General features: G+C 46.0%; 1 protein-coding gene across 1 annotated transcript in view; it reads right to left on the reverse strand.

Moving 5' to 3' along the window:
* Positions 1–806: 806 nt before the first annotated feature.
* LOC311521842 (myb/SANT-like DNA-binding domain-containing protein 7) overlaps positions 807–22,323 on the reverse strand; it is a 35,310-nt gene continuing 13,793 nt past the window's right edge. The window contains exons 3-4 of the mRNA XM_084630521.1: positions 18,546–18,714; positions 807–1,482 (exon numbers count right to left, since the gene is read on the reverse strand). Coding sequence (XP_084486647.1) covers positions 862–1,482; positions 18,546–18,605 — 681 coding nt within the window. The 5' untranslated portion in view covers positions 18,606–18,714 and the 3' untranslated portion in view covers positions 807–861. The remainder of the gene's footprint in view (positions 1,483–18,545; positions 18,715–22,323) is intronic.

The raw sequence follows: 22,323 nt of genomic DNA on the forward strand, positions 1-22,323 counted from the left end.
CCTCAGCATTGAATCCTGCCTCCTCTCATCACGCTGCCGCCACATTTGAGCTTCAGCCCTGTCTTCAGCCCGCCACTTACTCTCTTCAGCCCTCCACCTCTCCTCCCGGTCATTTTGTGCTTTCCTGCACTCTGACATTATTTGCCTCCACGCATTCGTCTGTGCTCTGTCAGTGTGGGAGGACAGCATGAGCTCGGAGAACATTTCATCGCGAGTGCGTTTTTTTTTCTTTCTAAGCTTCACTAGCCTCTGGGAAGGAGAAGATCCTGTGATCATTGAAACACATGCAGCTGGTGGAGAAAAAAAAAGGGACAGCAGTATTTAAAAAGACACATTTTATAAAACAGTCGCTACACTCTTTCAGGGTAAACCTTGCTGTTAACATTACATACATAGAACATGTGCTTTCGTTACAAGGTCGCATTTTGCCTCCTCCCACCGCGTGGCTACCCCCTCAACCTTCCCCCCTCCCTGTGGCTAACAGCGGGGAACATTTCTGTTTAGCCACAGGCAAACAGCCCAGCAGGAATGGGCTCCTCTGAGTGTCCCCTGAAGAAAAGCACTCTATTTCAACCAGGTGACCATGAATTATATCTCACTCTCCTGAGGATAACACAGAGAGATAAAGAACGGATTTTGGTTGAATGCCAGCAAACATACACTGCAATGCTTTGTTCTACAGTGATTCCCGAGTACGTGTTACTGGCCTGGAGTGGTAAAGTGTCCTACCATGAAGGACGAAATAAGGCTGCCCTCCCCAGAAACCTTTTGCAAAGGCTTTAGGACTACATCTAGGAGAACCGCAAATGCCAGGGCAAAGTAATCCTTTCACATGCTTGCTTTTAAACCATGTATAGCATTTTAAAAGGTACACTCACCAGAGGTCCCTTCTCCGCCTGCTGGGTCCAGGAGGCAGCCTTGGGTGGGTTCGGGGGGTACTGGCTCCAGGTCTAGGGTGAGAAACAGTTCCTGGCTGTCGGGAAAACCAGTTTCTCCGCTTGCTTGCTGTGAGCTATCTACAACCTCCTCCTCATCATCATCTTCTTCGTCCCCAAAACCTGCTTCCGTATTGCCTCCATCTCCATTGAAGGAGTCAAACAACACGGCTGGGGTAGTGGTGGCTGAACCCCCTAAAATGGCATGCAGCTCATCATAGAAGCGGCATGTTTGGGGCTCTGACCCAGAGCGGCTGTTCGCCTCTCTGGTTTTCTGGTAGGCTTGCCTCAGCTCCTTCAGTTTCACGCGGCACTGCTTCGGGTCCCTGTTATGGCCTCTGTCCTTCATGCCCTGGGAGATTTTCACAAAGGTTTTGGCATTTCGAAAACTGGAACGGAGTTCTGATAGCACGGATTCCTCTCCCCAAACAGCGATCAGATCCCGTACCTCCCGTTCGGTCCATGCTGGAGCTCTTTTGCGATTCTGGGACTCCATCATGGTCACCTCTGCTGATGAGCTCTGCATGGTCACCTGCAGCTTGCCACGCTGGCCAAACAGGAAATGAGATTCAAAAGTTTGCAGTTCTTTTCCTGTCTACCTGGCCAGTGCATCTGAGTTGATAGTGCTGTCCAGAGCGGTCAGAATGGAGCACTCTGGGATAGCTCCCGGAGGCCAATACCATCGAATTGTGTCCACAGTACCCCAAATTCGAGCTGGGAACGTCGATTTAAGTGCTAATCCACTTGTCAGGGGTGGAGTAAGGAAATCGATTTTAAGAGCCCTTTAAGTCGAAATAAAGGGCTTCACTGTGTGGACGGGTGCAGGTTTAAATCGATTTAACGCTGCTAAATTCGACCTAAAGTCCTAGTGTAGACCAGGGCTATGAGTATCTCAAGTAGAAAATGAGATAGCACTGAAATAAATTGGACTAGAACAGTGGTCCCCAAACTGTGGGGCACAGCCCCCCTACAGGAGAGCAGAGGAATATTCAGGGGGTGCAGTGGGCCACAGACCAGCCCCCATGGGGGCCAGGGAGGGAGGGCCACACTCAGCCCCGCTCTGCCCCCAACCCCAGCAGCAGCTCCAGCCCCAGCCTCAATCACCAGCTCCTGGCCAAGTAAGGGTGGGGGTGTGACCAAAAAAGTTTGGGGAGCACCGGCCTTCATGGGATGCATAATGTGTGCCACACTAGTGAGCTGCACTTCAATGATATGTGCATTTGATAAAAATATGTTTTAAATATCTAGAAACAATATTATTATTAGTAGGCCTAGAAATTTACTGGAAGTCAGGGCTCCATTGTGTCTGGCATCACACAATAAGAGACAGGAGCACTAGAACGGCGGGGTCAGGGAGCCATGGTCCTCCCATTTTTTGGAAGTGGACAGACCTGGCCCATCCACTTTTCACCACGGGTCTGCCCCTGCCCGTCCTCTTCCCCCCCAAGGCCCAGCCCTCCAGCCAGGCCAGCAACTGGAGCCCAGTCAGGGAGCGTGGGCCGCTGCAGACCCTCCACCTGCCCAGGGAAGGGGAGCCCCCAAAAGCAGCCCCCGGCCTGTGTGCTCACCCCCAAACCTCCCATCCAGAGCAGATGGAGGGTCTGCAACACCATATATCTGCCTGGGCGGCTCTTACCATGGCCAGGCTGTGGCTGCAAGGCCCGCCCCCTGGCCGGAGCTGGGTCAGGGTCAGAGCTGCACAAGCAGCTGTGGGGAGCCATGGATCCTCCGCCTGCCCTGCGTGGGGAGCCCAGGAGTTGGGGACATGGGCTGGGAGCTGCTCTCTGTCCCCCCTGTCCTGGGCAGATGGAGGGGCTCAGGTTCCTCAGCCCTGATCCAGGTTGAGGCCTCGGGAGGAAAGAGGAGGAGCGGGGCAGGGCGAGGCGGGGCAGAGTGGGGCCATGGAGGGCCCTGCCCCCCCCACTTTTGGGAAGGCTCCACCGCCCCTGCTAAGAGAACGTCCCTATCCCAAAGAGCTTGCAGACTAAACCAGCAAAGGATGGGAGGGGAAAAATAGAGGTAAAGAGGCTTATCCAAGGTCACACAGCAAGTCAGGAACAGACCCTGGAATAGCCAGTCCCCAACCACTAGACCACACCAGCTCCTTCTCACAACGCCATTTTATTTGGCACAACATATTTCATTCCAATTGCATCCCAAAACGATATACAGATGTAAATAACAGTTACAGAATTAAAGTAAAACCTGATGGCACATAGGGAGAGGGAGAGAGAGAGAGAGAGAGATCTTGGCAAGGGAGGAAATACACATTTTCATGAGATTTGAAGAAAAAAAGAAGTGAAGGAATCCATAAGGTGCAGAGCTGCAGAAAAGCTGTTCCAGGTGGCAGGTGCTATGGCAGCAGCAATGAGATTGTTTGATGTACTGTCGTTCAGGTTAGTGCTTCTTTAGCAGAGAGAGAGGCGGCCCGTCGGATAAGCTGGAGCAAGGCCACGGAGCATTTTAAAACAAGGAGAACGAATCTGAACTGGTTCTGGAAATGGATGAGGAGCTAGCAGCATTGTCCGAGCGTGGACTATGAAGGAGAAGGAAGGCAGCAGCATTCTGCACATGCTGCAGTCTAGAGAGCACTGGCACTTTGGAAGAGAGCTGTGAAAGTCAAGGCCTCAGGATAAAGAAGAGATGAGGATGGAAGCAGGAGTACACCAGGGACAGCGGCAATAGGCAGAGCTGATGGGCAGACTGAGCTACAGAAGAGGAAGGAAAACAAAGGAGAGGATACGTTAAAGTTGCAAACGGTGGAAGTGAGTGAGATGTGTACAAGGGAGATGATCCCCTGGCCCAAGGGAAAGCATTTCAGCCTTTAAAATGCTTTGATTAAGGAAGCCAAGCTGGAACCATGAGTTTACTTGGTCAGACAAGCAAAGAAGATGAACACAGAAGAGTCATTTAGGCCTGATCCAATGTCCATTGAAGTAGGTGGAAGGATTCCCATTGACTTTAATGGGCTTTGGATCAGTTGGTTATGTACAGTTATACTGCTAGTGTGCACAGATAACTTCAGAAAAATGTCACAGGGATCATGCAGCCTTTTGATAAGATCCACAAGAGGGAGCTAAAAGTAAATTAAAACATTTGTACAGACATTGCAACATTCTGGAGACGAGAAGAAAGCTTCAGGCAATACTCTGTCTCCTCTGCCTAGTTAGCGTGCTGAAGGGGTTGCTAAGGTCCCAATCCAGCCATTTAGAACAGGCAGAACAGGGCTCTGCATGCATGCAGCAGCCCACTCTTGTGTTGCAAACTGCAGAATCAGGACCTAAAATTTGACAATAAGTTGGAGTGACTAGAAGAGATATTAGGCCAAATGAACCCTAATGTAAACCCACTAGCTTCAGGGGAGCTCCCCACAGAATCATAGAATATCAGGGTTGGAAGGGACCTCAGGAGGTCATCTAGTCCAACCCCCTGCTCAAAGCAGGACCAGTCCCCAATTAAATCATCCCAGCCAGGGCTTTGTCAAGCCTGACCTTAAAAACTTCTAAGGAAGGAGATTCTACCACCTCCCTAGGTAACGCATTCCAGTGTTTCACCACCCTCCTAATGAAAAAGTTTTTCCTAATATCCAACCTAAACCTCCCCCACTGCAACTTGAACACCTGTCTCAGAGAGCCAAATTCAGACTTGGTGTAAATGGATACAGCTCCAATAAAATCCAAATTTGGCCATAACTTATTTTAAGAAAAGTTAAATAAGTGATTAAGTCATAATGATTTAGCATGAAATAAGAGATTGTAGACATATCTACTGACTTCCTTGGGGCTATACAGTGATGAATTTGGCCCATAATCTTTACTATCAAAGCTTAAAATGGATATGGGGCACTGATCACTTATAGTGTTAGTTGGAAATACCCTTCATTCCCCACTTAAAGCCCTTATTCCTGCTCCCATAATACTCAGATTTAGCTTCATATCTTAAAGAAATGAGACATCACAATAGAAAATTTCAGCATTAAGTAGTACAGGTGCGTTTTCATGTTATTAATTTGTGAGATTGGTCAGAGATATAAATGTTCCATCAAATTCACAGCATAGCAGCTGGATTGAGTGATGGAAAGAACATGGCACTGTCCAGTGCTTTCTGAGACAGAATTGTTAGGACTATAAGGAGGACCTTTAGTAGGCCACTGAATCCAATCTTTCCCTCTCTGTGTGTGGATGATGAAGAAATTGTGATGAGTGTGACTTGAGAAGGAATGATGGGTGTGAGATGGTCCCAGATTCCTGTGCAGATTAAAGCTGCTTTTCGAGAGCACATTAAAACCAATGGGAGTTTCCATCGATTTCACTGGACGTGAAATCGGAATCCAGGTAATGAGCCCTCAAGAGCCTATCCAGTGAAGAAATTAAGCACATGCTTAAAGCTATGTACATGAATAGTCCCACTGAAGTCAGGGGGATTATTCATGTGCTGAAATTAAGCATGTGCTATAGTGCTTTGTTGAATGTACAGCCAGACTGCTTAGCACTTTGCAGGACAGGGTCCTATATGTACAGTAGGTAAGGCTTCTCACTTAGGGCCCAGTCCTGTTCCCACTGAAATCCACAGAAGATTTGCTATTGACTTAAATGGCAGGAAGATCATTAGTCATTATGGATCTGATCCTGTAAGGTGCTCAGCCCCTTCTGTGAAATAAGTAGGAGCAGATGGCACTTAACTCTTTGTAGGATCAAGGGCCTGTGGAGATGTTTCCCTCTGCATCTAGGTTGAGCCTGAACTGTTACAAATACAATCTGCATTTTTGAAATGTATAAAAAAAGACAAATTCTTATTTGAAGGTAGATATCTGACTTGCCTTTTTCTGCCAAGTATTGAATCACCCGTATACACGGTACCTGTTGCTAGAAGTCTGCTGCCACTCCCTAACATACAGTGACAGACTGGATAAATGAATCATCATCATTTTTCAAACCACTGTGAGGCTCCTTCTCTCTCTTACTAAGGTTGGGATCAATCTAGATAACTCACCCACTACAAAAACTAATAAATAAATCATGGAAATTTTGAAATACCATCTCCTATTCATTTCACAGTGGTTGTCAACCTTTTTCGATAACTCAACCACTACATAAATAAATAAATCTCATTATGTTGAAAAATATTTTGTAGTCCAGTGGTTGTCAACCTTTTTTCATTTGCAAACCCCGAAAAATATTTAAAATAGTGATATGGACCCCTTTGGAAATCTTGCAGAGTCTGCGGACTCCAAGGGGTCCCCGGACCATGGGTTGAAAAACCACTGTTGTAGACAAACATAGCAATTTGGATGATTAATTCAGGCCAGCAGGAATGATAGCTGCTGGCTAGAGAAGGCCTGGATACCAATTACTGCTTCCATGGATGGGGACTGGGAGAACACCTGCTATGCATGAATAATTCTCCCTGAGCTAATATGCTTTCATTCGGAGCTGATTAACTCTATACGACATATGGGGTGATGATAACAATGTGATTAATTCCTTTATTTTTGCAACCCTCTGATAAACTACATTTATTTTTCACCTTTGACCTCCTCCCTTGCACTCTGCCTATTAATCCTTCTCAGTCAGGACTGCTGCTAATATTCCAACCCTCCCCCCCCCAGCAGCCATCAAACAGTTGCCTCTCATTTTCTTTTATAGAGAACCTGCCACAAAAATTTAGGACCCGTGAAAGAACAGATTGCAAATTACAGCTGGAGGACCTTTTTGTAATATGTGCACACAGTGTCAAACATACTGGGGGCCCAATTCTTGATCGGGGACTCTAGGTGTTACCACATTATGTAATAATTAATATATATGCTTGTCCTATTCAGTCCTCGATCAATAATAGTTGTAAGGTGTATCATCTTGCAGACAATCAGGGCTGCAAACACAGGGCCAGACAAACCACTTGAAGAAACAAATATAACCATCGGACTCACTAGATATTAGCCCATGTCATGGAATGGGGGTATTAACCTTTATTTCCAGGCTCCAGGTACCTGACAGGACTCTAGGTTGCAAAGGTTAATGAGTCAGTGTTTATTCTTACACCAGACCAATTTGAATTGACTGTAGCTATGAGCTGTGATCTTGTCAGCTCTCCTAAGATGAACAGGATGAGACTTGGTCTGTGCATGGATGGGAGACCTTCAAGGAAAACCTGAATCTGCTGCAGAAAATGTTGCTTGTGACTAATCTGGTGGCATTTCTTCCTCCTAATCTGCACAGAACCAATGTGTTAAAGGCTGGAGGGATCACCTCTGGGTGAGATGTAAGACTGAGAAACTGCCCACTAGTGATCGTTAATGATACCATGACACTTTCCACCTGGGTAAGTGTATTGATCCAGGAGTTCTGATCAGATTCCAATTTGACTAACTATGTATAATCCCCTGAAAATTATAAACATTTCATTTACTAGTATGCCCTGTATCCTGTTTAGTTTTTATAGTTCTTTCCCCTTGGACAGTGAAAGTAGAGAAGTCAATTTTACTTTTCTGTTTATAGGCAGCGTTGCTTTCCAATTCCCATGTTTTAGCACAAATATTGTTGTGTTTGGATTTCCAGCACTGTAGGCAAAACTTTAAAAAATTCATTTTACGGGATTCTCTCCTAATGGTGAGAACCTGGTTTAGGACCAAAACTATTTGCCATAAAATCTGCAAGAAACCTATTCTTTGTATGTTTGTTAAGTCTTCTAAGCATTCTCTATCCAGTATTAGTTCATATTCATCCAGTTCTTATGGTCTGATATAACAGATTCTCTGATCTAGACAGACATCCGTCTTTTAATTCCTATCCCTTCCCCACACCATCAGCTGTGAATTTTTTTTTTTTCTTTCCATGTTTGTATTACACACAGTCTTGGTCTTCTGTGTACTCACCCTAAGGGTAAACTCCTTCTCTGAGTTCTCCTCTGACCATTGTTTGAAAATCTCTAGGGGGTTCAGCAATAGTCTCTATCTTGATATCCTTTCTTCTCATTCAAGGTTTCTGAAAATCTTCTCTAGGAATGAGATAGATAAGTGTCAGTATCTCAGTGTAATTTTTTTAACTCCCCAATCAACTGGTTTTCCTCATTAACCTTGTCAGGCTTAAATGCCATTGTACTCTTCATGTAGATGTTTCAAGGTAGCTTGTAGTCCTCCCTCTTCCAGTACTTCAAACAATATGTCTATTTTCAGGATGTCCTGAGTCTTTTCATATTCTTAGTAAGAAGCTATATTCAGCAGCTTGCTCTATTCATCTTACTTCTTCAGAACTGGAATTATTTTGGATGAGCCAGGGTTGAAGAAATAATTTGGTAAACTGCCAGTCGCCATGGTTGATTACAGTTCAGACACTTCTGTGGCCTCTTCACCAGTATTTCAGTGATCAACTTGTATCAGTCTAATAATAAACTGCTGTGTCAGGGCTTGTTGCACCCCAGCGTGCAGGGAAGTTTGGGGAGGCGTTGGGGAAAGAACAAGGGTGCAAGAATTCAGAAGGAACAAGGGGTTGGGGAAAGGTGCAAGTAGATCTGTAAGTGTTCGGATCCACTGATCATTCTCCACAGTGGAGGTGAAATGTGCCAGCTGCAAGGGTTACTGATCAGTGCCATTCCCTCTTTGCAGGCTGGGGGCAAAGATTCCTTTCCCTCAGGCCCGAGGAAGGTCCCTAGAACACAATCTAAAACACTAGGGAGTGAACGCTCAGTTCCCCAATTTGGCCCTAATGGCCTTTGCCTTGTTGGTTTGTCACATCGCTACGTGATGCCCATCTTTTATTGCTCAACAGGTTGGGCATTACAAATTGCCAGCTTTTCTTTTCTTACTTTCAGTCAATTCATCTCCTTTCCCAGTGTTGACCCCTTTGCCTGGAATGACCTCCCCATCCTAGTTTGCAAAGCCAATATCCTCCCCCTTCATTCAAAACCCATGCCCAAAACCCATCCCTTTTGCAATGCCTATATCGTGCAGGACATAAGTTACCAATAACATTCAGTTATTCCCTCCTCTGGAATCCCCAGTGCACCCTGCCTTTAGACTGGTCTTTGAGATTGTATGCTCTGCAGCACGGTTTGAACCAGATCCTCGGCTGGTGCAAATCAGCAGGGTTCAATTCAATATACCAGCTGAGGATCTTGCCTACGGTTTTTATCTTTCGGTCTTGAACAGCACAAAATCCATTAGTGCTGAACAGCCAACCAGTAAAATAATAGCATACTGCAGTTGGAACAGTTCTGCTCTCTAGATCAAGAGTCAGTAAAAAGATATGGATTTAAATACAAGCGCAAAGGGCCCTTAAAGTGGATTTTATATCATCCATCAATGACAGAAACAGTATGACTGAGAAAATTTTAAGGTAGGGACCATATATAATGTTAGCTAACTGATCAAAGTGGCCTGCAGCATGAATCCATTCAGATTAAACAGCATGTGGCTAATATAAAGCTAGAAGCCTGGCAGGACAAGACGACATCAGCCCATCAAAATGTGTTGAGATTTTCACTTTAGGAAAATAACGTCATTCACCAAATATTTTTGTGAAAGGTGGGTTGGCTTTCCCGGGCACTAATGCTTGTGTTGAAAGAAAGTTGTCAGTTCTGAAAAACATTTACATTTGAGAGGAAACAACTGTCAGTGGAGACAACAGAGCAATCAGGCCCATCAGGGTGGTAATTACTGAGAGTTCAGAAAATATTAAGAGGATAAAACAGCATCTTTGGGGAGAGGACACCCACTCTTCTTTCTCAAATCAACCTGCATATTGGTGGGTTTTTTCCCCTCTTCCTCCTTTTTCTGATTGTGAGTTTGTGATACACATTAAATATGGTTTCAGAATTTGTCTAAGTGGATTTGTCTACTGCAGCGTTACACAGTGTGCTACTGTGGGCGTTACAAATTGCTAAGCAGATTTAAAGTGTTCTTTTGAGTTGCAAACTGCAGAATTTCTGCACATACTGATTATTATTCATGTCTTCCAAGACACACAGGGCCTGATCCTGCAATCTGCTGCACTCCTATTAAAGTCAGTGTTAGGGGAGTTTTGCCTGAGTAAAGTCAGCATGATTAACACCCAATTAGTAGAACTGTAGGGTATAATTCCATGAATCCTGAGAGGTTCATACACCTCCTCTTGTTTTTATAGGGCTCTGGAATGGGTTTACAAAGACAGACAACATAGATTGCATTTACAATGGCAACATGGTGCAAGACTAAAAATGTTGGACTAAACTGTGCCTTCAAGTGCAGAGATGCGCTATGGGACGTGGTCTCAGTGGGGGTACCTCTAGGCATTCTGACTGCACTTGACAGAGGTCGATTGAATGCCTCAGGAGCCACATTTACTGCCCATACAAACCCATCTCCTCCTAGTGCGCTGTCTGCGCAGGTGCAAGGGGTGGATGGCTCTGGCCCCACTTCTCAGTCACTCCCCTTTTGAGGAGTGCCTCTCAGCCACCCACACTAATGCAGATGGCACTACCTGAGCTACCTAGCTAATCTGATTGATCTCGCTCTCTAGGTTCTTCTATCACCCCCATCACTGCAGTATCTAAGTGCCTCTCAGTTACGAACCCCCCCCCCCCCACAAATATCAGTCTCTCTCCCCGTTCCCCTGCAGGAAGGAGTAGATTGCTCGCTTTGATTCTAGGGTTGGAAATTAGGTTTGTTTTTTGTTGGTTGATTATTCAATTCTGAAAAAATGGAGGGAAAACTAATTCAAAGGGATGAGTTTCATACAGAGTCCTGATTGGGGTGAGGTCCGTGGTCCTTTTCATCTCCAGGGGGAGGGAGAAAGAGAGCAAGTTCCATAGTCTTGCTCTGGACCATGTGAAAGTTCTGTCTCCTGCACTTATGAGACTCCCCCGCTGGTCAGTTTCATTGTTACAGTGGAATGCAGCTGTTGTGAAAGGTCATGGTTGCAGAGGAGGAAGCTAGGGACAGTTCCATGGAGGGCTTTGAATCATAGAACAAAGACCTTGAACTAGATTTGGTATTGAATGGTGAGCCACTCCAGATAGAGGGGCACTAGCATGTGTTCATGGAAACCTGTGCTGCTAAGCAGAGAGGATGCTATGCTTTGTACTAACTTAGATTGTGAGGTTTCATTCTTTGAGAGGAGTTCCAATAACTGAGCATGGAAGTCACAGATATGTAGATCCTATGGCCAGGTCTGAGTATGACAGGATGGGATGCAGTTCCCTTTTCCATCCCCAGCTGGCCAGAGTTTTCCCCCCAGCTAGGGCTGCATCCAATAGCAGGAGGAGTCTGAAAGAGCCTAAGCTACACCCTTAGGGTGGGTCTACATTGCAGTTGGGAGGTGTAACTGCAGCACATAGAGATATCTGAGCTAGCTTTGATCTAGGTAGGTCAACGCTAGCTCAAAGTAATATATATCCAGGGTCCTGGGTGGATGGGGCTAGGTTGTGTTGCCAGCCATGCTGAGGTGGCTTCGTGGCTATTGTTATTCGCTAGATTCTTGGTATTGTTACTCACTATTGTTACTTCCTACTAGAACAAAGCTAACTGTGGTATGTCTACACCTGCTGCAGCCACATCTCCCCATTGCAGAGTAGACATGGAGTCTGAACTCAGGGTGTGCTAACAGTGGCAGTTGCATATCTGCTGACTCCTGTGTGGGGGCACTGAGGCCAGAGCAGATCCCTGCAGCATCCAGGTCTCCCCCCAGCCCAGCATGCCTGCATGGAAGAGAGCCTTGATTTCTACCTAATAATCACTTATTCAGAGAACATGTTGCGTGAAATCTTGGCTCCAGTGAAATCAGTGACAAATCTCCCATTGACTTTAATTGGGCAGGATTTCACCCATTGTGTCAGCAAACACCTGTGAGAGTGAAAAATGCTCAGTCAAAAATGTAAGCAAAGAAGCAACTTTTAAAAGGTCACAATTAGTTACTTTTCTACCATGGGGGTGTTTAATAATGAAAATTGGGAGTGAGGCCATATTAGCCCTAATTATAGCTCATTAATATTTATAGAGTTTAATCTTTTCTAACGTGGCTAATTTTTGTTGCCATATGATGCATCTGTGCTGCTGACCTATTCCTTCCAACTCACCTGTGTCTGTTCACATTATAGGGTTTTGATCAGCCATCACTCTTGTTTTGAAATGCAAGGGATGGGAATGCAGCACCGAGAGGAAACCCAAAGAAGTGAGAACACACTGTCTAAAGAAAAACCAAGAGAGTTTATGAAAATTAGTCACCAGCTGTCCCCTTAGGAATCAACTGGGACAACCCAACTCTATTTTCACTGGTGACCTCAGCTAGATTGGACATGTCATGTCCAGAGGTAACAGGCTAGTGTGCCAGCACTCTCTGCCACCTCACCCTTTTTGTTGTTTGTTTCGAACGACTATATTAAATGTACTAGAACTGGAGGGAAGAGAGATAAGGTACACATGACAGGTTTCAGAGTTCCATATGGTTGCTGATACAGAGTTAAAACTGAAGTCCCTTTCCTTAACTTTTTCAAGTCCCTTCTTCAAATACCTATCTTTCAAGAGACCTAGAAACCCTAGTCCTCCTTCCAGAGAATTGCTAACAAGTTAGAGGACTGAAAATCCAAAAACAAACAAACAAAAACTGAAGTAGTAATACAACGAATGCTAAACTCCACTCTTCAGTCACACTGTACATGGACCACTTAGTTTGTGCGCTCTCTAGGACAGAGAGCTTGTATTTAAACAAGCCTGAAAAGCACTTAGCAAATCATGAATGGTATATAAATAAAAACCAAGAAAGAACAGCTAATATTCACAGCAGAGGGTGGGAAGCCCTGTGGTAGTCTTGAGTTGGTCACGTTGAAGGCTAATAGCATATTGGGCTGTATAAATAGGAGCACTGCAAGCAGATCGAGGGAAGTGATTATTCCCCTCTACTCGGCACTGGTGAGGCCACACCTGGAGTATTAAGCCCAGTTTTGGGCCCCCCACTACAGAAAGGATGTGGACAAATTGCAGAGTCCAGTGGAGGGCAACGAAGATGATCAGGGGGCTGGGCAACATGACTTATGAGGAGAGGCTGAGGGAACTGGGCTTGTTTAGTCTGCAGAAGAGAAAAGAGTGAGGGGGGATTTGATAACAGGTCCAAAGAGGATGGAGCTCAGTGGTGGCAGATGACAGAACAAGGAGCAATGGTCTCAAGTTGCAGTGGGGGGAGGCCTAGGTTGGATATTAGGAAACACTATTTCACTAGGAAGGTGGTGAAGCACTGGAATGGGTTACCTAGGGAGGTGGTGGAATCTCCATCCTTAGAGGTTTTTAAGGACCGGCTAGACAAAGCCCTGGCAGGGATGATTTAGTTGGTGTTGGTCCTGCTTTGAGCAGGGGGTTGGACTAGATGACCTCCTGAGGTCTCTTCCAACCCTAATCTTCTATGATTCTAATATTTTATGTTTCCTGACTGGTTGTTAGCACTCATATTCCTGAACCTGTTATACAGTCAAAGAAATACATCTGTATTACAGGATGCTTCCAACATATTAATCAGTGCTAAGTTGAAAGGTACATCTGTACCTCCTCTGGCTGGCTCATGAACTTCCCAGGGAAGTGGGAGAAAAGAATAGAGAAGGACTGCAAAATGAAAGCTACTACAATAGCTCAGAAAATGGATCCAACCAGTATTTGTTTTTCCACCACTGGATTTCTATATATTTATAGTTTTTCCTTTTGAATTGGCTTTCCTACTGGGGAAAAAATGATCTTCTCTCCTATCAGTTTTATGTAAGAATAAATGACTTCTCTTTTACGATAACAGGTTGCTATTTAATATGCACAGTGGCATCACCAGCAATCATGCTGTTAGCTGAAGGTCTATAGAGAAATAATATTTTCTCTAAAAGCTTGTTCTTTGCTTGACACAGCACATGGATGAATGAGCCGTTGTTAAGTTGAATTCTTTACTTGTTACTAAGCAGCTATCCCAGTAATGCATGCTAAGATAAGGGGGATCAGATCTCATACTTCAGGGTGAAAGCTAATCACTAGACACATGATGAACATGTTTTCCTTCCTCTGATGCATCACGTATTGGCCACTGCTAAAGGATACCATTGCCCCTTTTCAACTTGAGGAGTGAGTCAGATTTTGGGGCCCTGTGGATGTTCCAGTTGAGAGGCAAAATTATTGATAGGTATTTCTTTGATGCACCTTTGTTTATTTACAAAGACATGCAGTCCTGTGTCTCTGCATTCCGAGATAACCAAGAACAAAAGGAGATGCATTTCAGCTTTTAGCTCCAAGCCTCTTTAGCCAACAGACCCAAAGCCCTCTAACTTTTTCCAAGGTCATACTGGGCTTACAGACTCCTGCTTGGAGTTTTTGCTTTGCCTCTTATCAGAGGGGAAGCCATGTTAGTCTGGATCTGTAAAAGCAGCAAAGAGTCCTGTGGCACCTTATAGACTAACAGAAGTATTGGAGCATAAGCTTTTGTGGGTGAATACCCACTTCATTGGATGCTCTGCCTCTCTGTTCTTATCTGTTCAGTTTCTGTGCATTCTCTCACACACCAACACACAACCCCTACCCAAAACACAATACTGAGCCCAAAGCTCCTATGTTTCACGCACATCTTTTGTCTTAGGTGGGGGCTTATGCTTAGTTATGTTAATTGAAGGGTGAGTTCACATCTCGCAATCTCCTTGGGGATTTAAGTTAACCCATAACAAGTTTCTCCCAACTCCTAACAATGCCATATTGGTTTAATGCAATATAGCAAATCCGACTCTCCTCTGTTCCTAATAATGGGATTTTCTTCACTCTAATAATATGCCCTACTCCTTCCTTATGTTTATTATTTGGATTTTGAACTGGACTCTTTGGTATGTATCATTCATTAAGCAAAGAAATGAAATGACTTTGGATCACCTTTGTTTAAGGGTGAGTAACAATTGAGTTACTTGTTGCCATTTTCCCATGGTTTGCATCCAGTCAACATCTAGCAGCCTCTACCTTGTGAAGCTGAAGTTTCCCCACTTAAATCATGTTGCTTCAGAACAGAGCTGGGTGAATCCTATAAACGTCATTTCTGTGACTGTTCATCTGAATTTTTTTTAATGGCTATGCTTCAACGATGTTCCTGCCCCTTTTGTGTTTGCTTTCCACAAATGTCCTAGTAAATGAGTTTGCTGGTAGGAATAGTTACCAAGAGTGATTTTCATGTGACTATGAAGACAAAAACTGAATTTATAATCAAAAGTACATGCACCAGAAAAACCAATTCCAAGCGTTAAATGTCTGTTCCCTAACTGACAGAGTGTATCATGTGATCTACAGTGAAACAGCTTGAATATCAAATACTCCCAAGGTACTGCTTGCAAATTGCTAAAATAGAGAGTTATTCTCTAAAATTACTTAGCAAGTAATTAGGGCCCTACCAAATTCACTGTCCATTTTGGTCAATTTCACAGTCATAAGATTTTAAAAATTGTAAGTTTCATGATTTCATCTATTTAAATCTGAAATTTCACAGTGTTGTAATTGTAGGGATCCTGACCCTAAAAGGACATGTGTGGTGGTCACAAGGTTATTGTAGGGGTGTGTGATAGGGTGCTGGCTAAGGAAATCTGAGCCTGGTCTCTGTCACATCAGCGCCAATCAAGAAAGGGGAATTGGAGCTGGCTGAGTAAGCCCAAGCCGGATTGACAAACGGGGAGCAACTGCTGGCCTCGTTAGTGAGGGGCTACATAAAGGCTGGCAGGAAAGAAGCTGGGGGGGGAGAAGAACAGGGAGGCGGTAGAGAATTAGAGGGAGTACTTCTCTGCTGGCTCCAGGAGCTAGCAGTCCCTGAGGCTGTAATACTGAAGCTGTTTCTAGTTAGAAGGTGGTGGGAAAGTATACTGTAAATAAAGAGCATGGGTGATTGCACCAACACAGAGGTCTCTGGCTGGTCTGTGGGTACAGCAGGGGCCCAGTGACACCCTGTTACAGGGAGGTTGTACTACTGCTACTCTTACTTCTGCGTTGCTGCTGATGGTGGCGCTGCCTTCAGAGCTGGAGAGCAGAGGCTGCTGGCCGGGAGCCCAGCTCCGAAGGCAGAACTGCTGCCAGCAGCAGCACCAAAGTAAGGATGGCATAGTATGGTATGGTCAGCCTTACTTCTGCACTGCTCCCTCCGGAGCTGGCCCCTTGATCAGCAGCCGCTGCTTTCCGGCTGCCCAGCTCTGAAGGCAGCAGCGCAGAAGTAAGGGTGGCATGGTATGGCATTGCCACCCTTACTTTGGCACTGCTGCTGGTGGGGTGCTGCCTTCAGAGCTGGCCACTCTCTGGCCACCACTTTGAGAAATGCTGGTCTCCCCCATGAAATCTGTATAATATAGGGCAGTGATTCTCAGACTGTGGGTCAGAACCCCAAAGTCGGCCATGACCTCATTTTAATGGGGTCACCAAGGCTGGCTTAGACTTGCTGGGGCCTAGGGCCAAAGCCTGAGGGCTACAGCCCTGGGGAGCAGGGCTCAGGTTACAGGCCCCCTGCCTGGGGCTGAAGCCCTTGTGCTTGGGCCCACCCACCTGGGGTGGTGGGGCTCGGGCAGCCTCAGGTTTCATTGTCACCGCCTTGGGTTCATGTAGTAATTTTTGTTGTCAGAAGGCGGTTGCAGTGCAATGAAGTTTGAGAACCCCTGGTATAGGGTAAGAACACACAAAAGACCAGATTTCACTGTCCATGAGGCTTTTTTCATAGCCGTGAATTTGGTAGAGTCCTACAAATAATTCTCAACACATGAATCTGAGAAAATTGTGATCTGTTCACATATAAGCCATGGACAGGAAGAGAAGCAAAATCAAATACAATATTTGCTACGTGAATAAGTCACAGGAGTACTCAGAAAATAACCAAGAAAGATGCAAAACAATTGGTCTTGGAGAAATTCACCCTTTTAGATGGATTTCTTAGGTTAGGTAGCTTCTTATAGGGAAACCTGGAAGAAAAAAAAACCAAAACACAAAACAGCAGAATAGCTACTTCCTGTTGCTCACTGAAAAATTAAACATATTCAGACAACATCCTTGGTTTGAATATTGGAGTGAAGGAATAGCAAAGAGTCTCTGATAAACAATAATGATCTCAAATCTTAACTCTATTAATCCAGGCAAAGGGTATGTCATAGTCTAAGCCAGGGGTGGGCAAACTTTTTGGCCGGAGGGCCACATTGGGGTTCCAAAACTGTATGGAGGGCTGGGTAGGGAAGGCTGTGCCCCCCTACCCTACCCACCCCCTCCCACTTCCTGCCCCCTGACTGCCCCCCTCAAAATCCCTGACCCACCCAACCTCCCTTCTCCTTGTCCCCTGACCACCCCCTCCTGGTACCCCCTGCCCCAATGGCCCCCCGGGCCATCACCCCCTATCCAACCCCCCCTGCTCCCTGACTGCCCCGATCCCTATCCACACCCCCGCCCCCTGACAGGCCCCCCTCTAAAGCCCCTTTCAGAATGCAGCCTTGCGAACATGGGTGGAGGACTCAGGAGGAGCAGCAGCAGCCAGAGAGAAGTGGCTGTTTCCCCTTCAAAGTGGTGCTTCTCTCTGGCCAGCTGCGTGGCTGCCCGGTGCTCTTCCCGAGTCCTCCGCCCTCATTCGCTGTGCTTTCGCCACCCGCACCGCCCGCCTGCTCCCCTGTGGCTTCAGGGGGGCCTTCCTCTCTGCTCTCCCCTGCCCCCGCAGTGTAACCCCCTCCCACACTGGCGGCACCGCGAGCTGAGGCTGCGGGGGAGGGGCTGGTCTCCTGACCGGGAGCTCAAGGGCCGGGCAGGACGGTCCTGCGGGCCATAGTTTGCCCACCTCTGGTCTAAGGTATACTGAGGCACTGGATGGCAAGTGACTAAGGACATAATCCAAACACTGTTGCCCAAAATTTCTGAAGAGATGCCCAAGAGGACATGTACGGTGGGTTTTTTTCCTAGCACACTTAAGCAGTATTCTTGTGCTTCTTCATTTGTTCTCTTGTTGAGCCATGAACTAAATTTCCCTTCTCTTGTACCTCTGCTTGAAGTTAGATCACAGCACCCCACTAAAAGATTGTGTTCACTGGTTCTCTTTCAAACCTCCATTCAAAAGCCTCTGCATGAAAGGCAGAGCGCATCCCACAGGGCAACTAAGTCTGCCATCTGGTAGGCTTGTTTTTTATAGAGTCATTTGGAAGATATTAAATCTTCTTTTGTGTGCAGTGAATTAGGTGGTAGAGGGACTTAAAGTTCTATTGAAGAAGGAAAAAAAGACATTGTGTCCAGAGTACAAATTATAGAGGCATTAGTGGAAAGACAAAAGGCAAGCAAGCATCAGTCCCTTTGAAAGCTGTAAATCACAAATGCCTCGGGTTGTTGGTTAAGTTCATAGTTTGCTGGGTAATCATTGTCCTGCATTAGAACCTAAGTTTCCAAATAGTTTCTTTTGAAACTAAATCATTCAAAATGAGCAGCCAGAAAGTCCTAATGGTGTCAAAGGGGAATCATGGAGAAAATAACTTAAAGAAAACCTTTAAGCGAGCCCATATATTCTATTTATGATGCTAAATTGTTTATCATTAGAAAATTAGAATTGTTTCAGGCTGTTCTCTTTGGCCACTGAACATGATGCTGAGGATAGTTGGTTTCCTCAGGGGGAAAAAAGCCTCTTCATAACTTACCTCGTCACTTGCAGTAACTCCATGGACTGACGCTGAAGAGGTTTCCAAGTCAACAGCCATTCCAACAGATGCCAGCAGCTATGTTCTTGGTGTGGTGCCCCTCCAGTTACAACGAAATGATTGGAAGCTTCTCGCAGGTTGTTCCAGAGGCCAAAACCAGGAGGCCCAACTAGAGAAAGAACATTTGGCAAGTTTGTTACAGGAAGTTCAGAAAACTTTGGCAGGGTCTCAGTTTTGAGCAAGTGGCACATCACAATCCACCCATACTATTAATATATAGCAAAGACCTAGACAAGGTGCCTCTTCATGCAAGAGTTCTCTCATAATATGCACTAGGGAAGTAGTCTCATTGATTCTCCAGTGACTTAGGGTGATATAGTAGCACTCCTGGGTGCTATTTTGAGTGGCCTACCAGCCTGAAACTGCAAAGTTATTCAAGTTTATAAGCATGGGTGGCTCAGTTACTTACACAGGACTGTATACAGCTCGTAACCTCTGCATCATGAGAGGGAAAGTCTCCAAAAAGGAAGGTCTGATTACCCCATGGCAATCATATTGTAGTCCCACAGTTGTTGCAGGACAACATCTTAGTAAAGATACAAGAGGCCTCACAAAATGCTGGGAGTGAGCCTGACAGTTGGTCTGCTGGCTCAGCATAGGGCAGAGCTTAAAATGCAAGAGGGAATCAGGCAAGTCATGCAGAACGACCAGAAAAAGTAAACACAAAGAACCTCTCAGACCCACAGCATTAGTGGATAGAACAGGACTAGAATTAGCAGCAGTACAGCACTCTGAAGAAAAAGGCCATATCTATCTGGCAGTCATGGACTATTTTTTCTAGACCACCTGATTCTCACCAGATCCACGTCAATAGGTCAGAGAAAAGTTTAAAGCCACTGTTTTGCCCTTTGGCATTCTAAAGAGGAATAGTCACTGACGGTGAGCTACCATTGGCCAGCTCTGAATTCTAAGCTCTTGGGATACACAGTAGGACTTTAAATATATTGCCTCCAGCCCCTACCACTTACAGAGAATGGACAGTATCAATTGCTAAGAGAAGTCTACAACACGGAGATTCCATATTAGCTCTACTGAGCTATCGGGCAGTGCCCACATCAGTCACAAGATTAGGCCCAACTCAGCTGCTTGAGGGCCAACAGATCAAATTGGCCATAGTTATAGAATGTGGCTTGAGAGATGCCAGATCTAAGAAGTCTCAGGCTTTTTTCCCTTAATCATCAGAATGCAGCCCAAAATTTATCCAGGGTTAACCCAGGAGACCTATTTCTGATAAGACTAAATGAAGAAAAATATGGGAAATCCCCAGCTTTTGTCACTGCACTGTTGATTTGTTAATGACTCCAATCTGCGGATGTGATTGCAGAGCCATTGGCCACTATTTTTGAAAACTCATGGCGATTGGGGGAGGTCCCAGATGACTGCAAAAAGGCTAATGTAGTGCCCGTCTTTAAAAAAGGGAAGGAGGAGGATCCTGGGAACTACAGGCCCGTCAGCCTCACCTCAGTCCCTGGAAAAATCAAGGAGCAGGTCCTCAAGGAATCAATTCTGAAGCACTTAGAGGAGAGGAAAGTGATCAGAAACAGTCAGCATGGATTCACCAAGAGCAAGTCATGCCTGACTAATCTAATTGCCTTCTATGACAAGATAACTGGCTCTGTGGATGAAGGGAAAGCAGTGGACATGTTGTTCCTTGACTTTAGCAAAGCTTTTGACATGGTCTCCCATAGTATTCTTGCCAGCAAGTTAAAGAAGTATGGGCTGGATGAATGGACTATAAGGTGGATAGAAAGCTGGCTAGATTGTCGGGCTCAATGGGTAGTGATCAATGGCTCCATGTCTAGTTGGCAGCCGGTATCGAGTGGAGTGCCCCAGAGGTCGGTCCTGGGGCCGGTTTTGTTCAATATCTTCATAAATGATCTGAAGGATGGTGTGGATTGCACCCTCAGAAAGTTTGCAGATGACACTAAACTGGGAGGAGTAGTAGATACGCTGGAGGGTAGGGATAGGATACAGAGGGACCTAGACAAATTAGAGGATTGGGCCAAAAGAAATCCGATGAGGTTCAACAAGGACAAGTGCAGAGTCCTGCACTTAGGACAGAAGAATCCAATGCACCTCTACCGACTAGGGACCGAATGGCTCGGCAGCAGTTCTGCAGAAAAGGACCTAGGGGTTACAGTGGACGAGAAGCTGGATATGAGTCAACAGCGTGCCCTTGTTGCCAAGAAGGCCAATGGCATTTTGGGATGTATAAGTAGGGGCATTGCCAGCAGATCGAGGGACGTGATCCTTCCCCTCTATTCGACATTGTTGAGGCCTCATCTGGAGTACTGTATCCAGTTTTGGGCCCCACGCTACAAGAAGGATGTGGAAAAATTGGAAAACATCCAGCGGAGGGCAATAAAAATGATTAGGGGACTGGAACACATGAGTTATGAGGAGAGGCTGAGGGAACTGGGGATGTTTAGTCTTCAGAAGAGAAGAATGAGGGGGGATTTGATAGCTGCTTTCAACTACCTGAAAGGGGGTTCCAAAGAGGATGGATCTAGACTGTTCTCAGTGGTAGCAGATGACAGAACAAGGAGTAATGGTCTCAAGTTGCAGTGGGGGAGATTTAGGTTGGATATTAGGAAAAACTTTCTCACTATGAGGGTGGTGAAACACTGGAATGCGTTACCTAGGGAGGTGGTGGAATCTCCTTCCCTAGAAGTTTAAGGTCAGGCTTGACAAAGCACTGGCTGGGATGATTTAGTCGGGGATCGGTCCTGCTTTGAGCAGGGGGTTGGACTAAATGACCTCCTGAGGTCCCTTCCAACCCTGATATTCTATGAACAGAGGATTGAAAAAATGGAAAATCCCCAAGGGTAGGATGGGGAGAGACAAAGGTGTTAGAATCTTCTGTTAATAGAGAGACTCTCTCTAGCAGAACCAGAAGAGAAGGCTGTGAAGGAGGGGTGAGGAAACTGAGACAGGGTATTCCATACAGGCACGTAGGAGTGTGCAGTCATCCATTCGCATCAGTCTCTGAGGGATACCACACCCCTTAACTGTCAGGCCCCTGTTCAGGCAAGGGTTACTGGGGAATTAGCGATCTCAGAAGTGCTGGCTCTCTAAGCGGGGCCAGGCAGCAAGCAGTTCAGGGCTTGGGCCCTCAGGCTCCAAACAGTCTTATAACCTAACTCTGGCAGACAAACGTAGAACTTCTGACTGAAGGTGGGGAGGAAGCCACCCCAGGTGTGGGGATGGCAGGAGGGGGTAGCAGGACCCAGGCCCACCCCACTCCACTGAGTGCCAGCCCAGGGACTAACAGTTGCAGATGGTTCTGCCACTGCGTCAGCAGGGATCCAGCCAAACCACACTGACCTGGATTCAAGCAACAACGCAAATGGACTAAAGTCTGGTGTCCCTCGGCTACTTCCTACACTCTCCTGGCTGTGTACCCGGGTCTTGGGGTTGTCTCCCTAGGTATGTTGCCAGCAACAATCACAGCAGCCTCCTCAGCATCCTGGTTGGCTGGCAGCTCTGACAATCCTTGTGAGTGCTCAGCACAGTGGAGGTCCATCCTCTTCAGGTTCCTGCACTAGCAGCAGGTAGAAGGCATCTGTGTACCTCAGAGTCAGTGGCTCCAGCCCAACTAAGCTACGGGACTCACCTTTTATACTTCCTGTCCCACCCTCTGCTTCTAGAGGGGCAGGTGTGGGTGTCCTGGCTCTGCCCACCAAGGGGTGGGGGGGTTCCTTCCTGTCTGTCTCAGAGG

This window comes from Lepidochelys olivacea, assembly GCF_965140295.1.
Source record: "Lepidochelys olivacea isolate rLepOli2 genome assembly, chromosome: 6".
NCBI lineage: Eukaryota > Metazoa > Chordata > Testudines > Cheloniidae > Lepidochelys > Lepidochelys olivacea.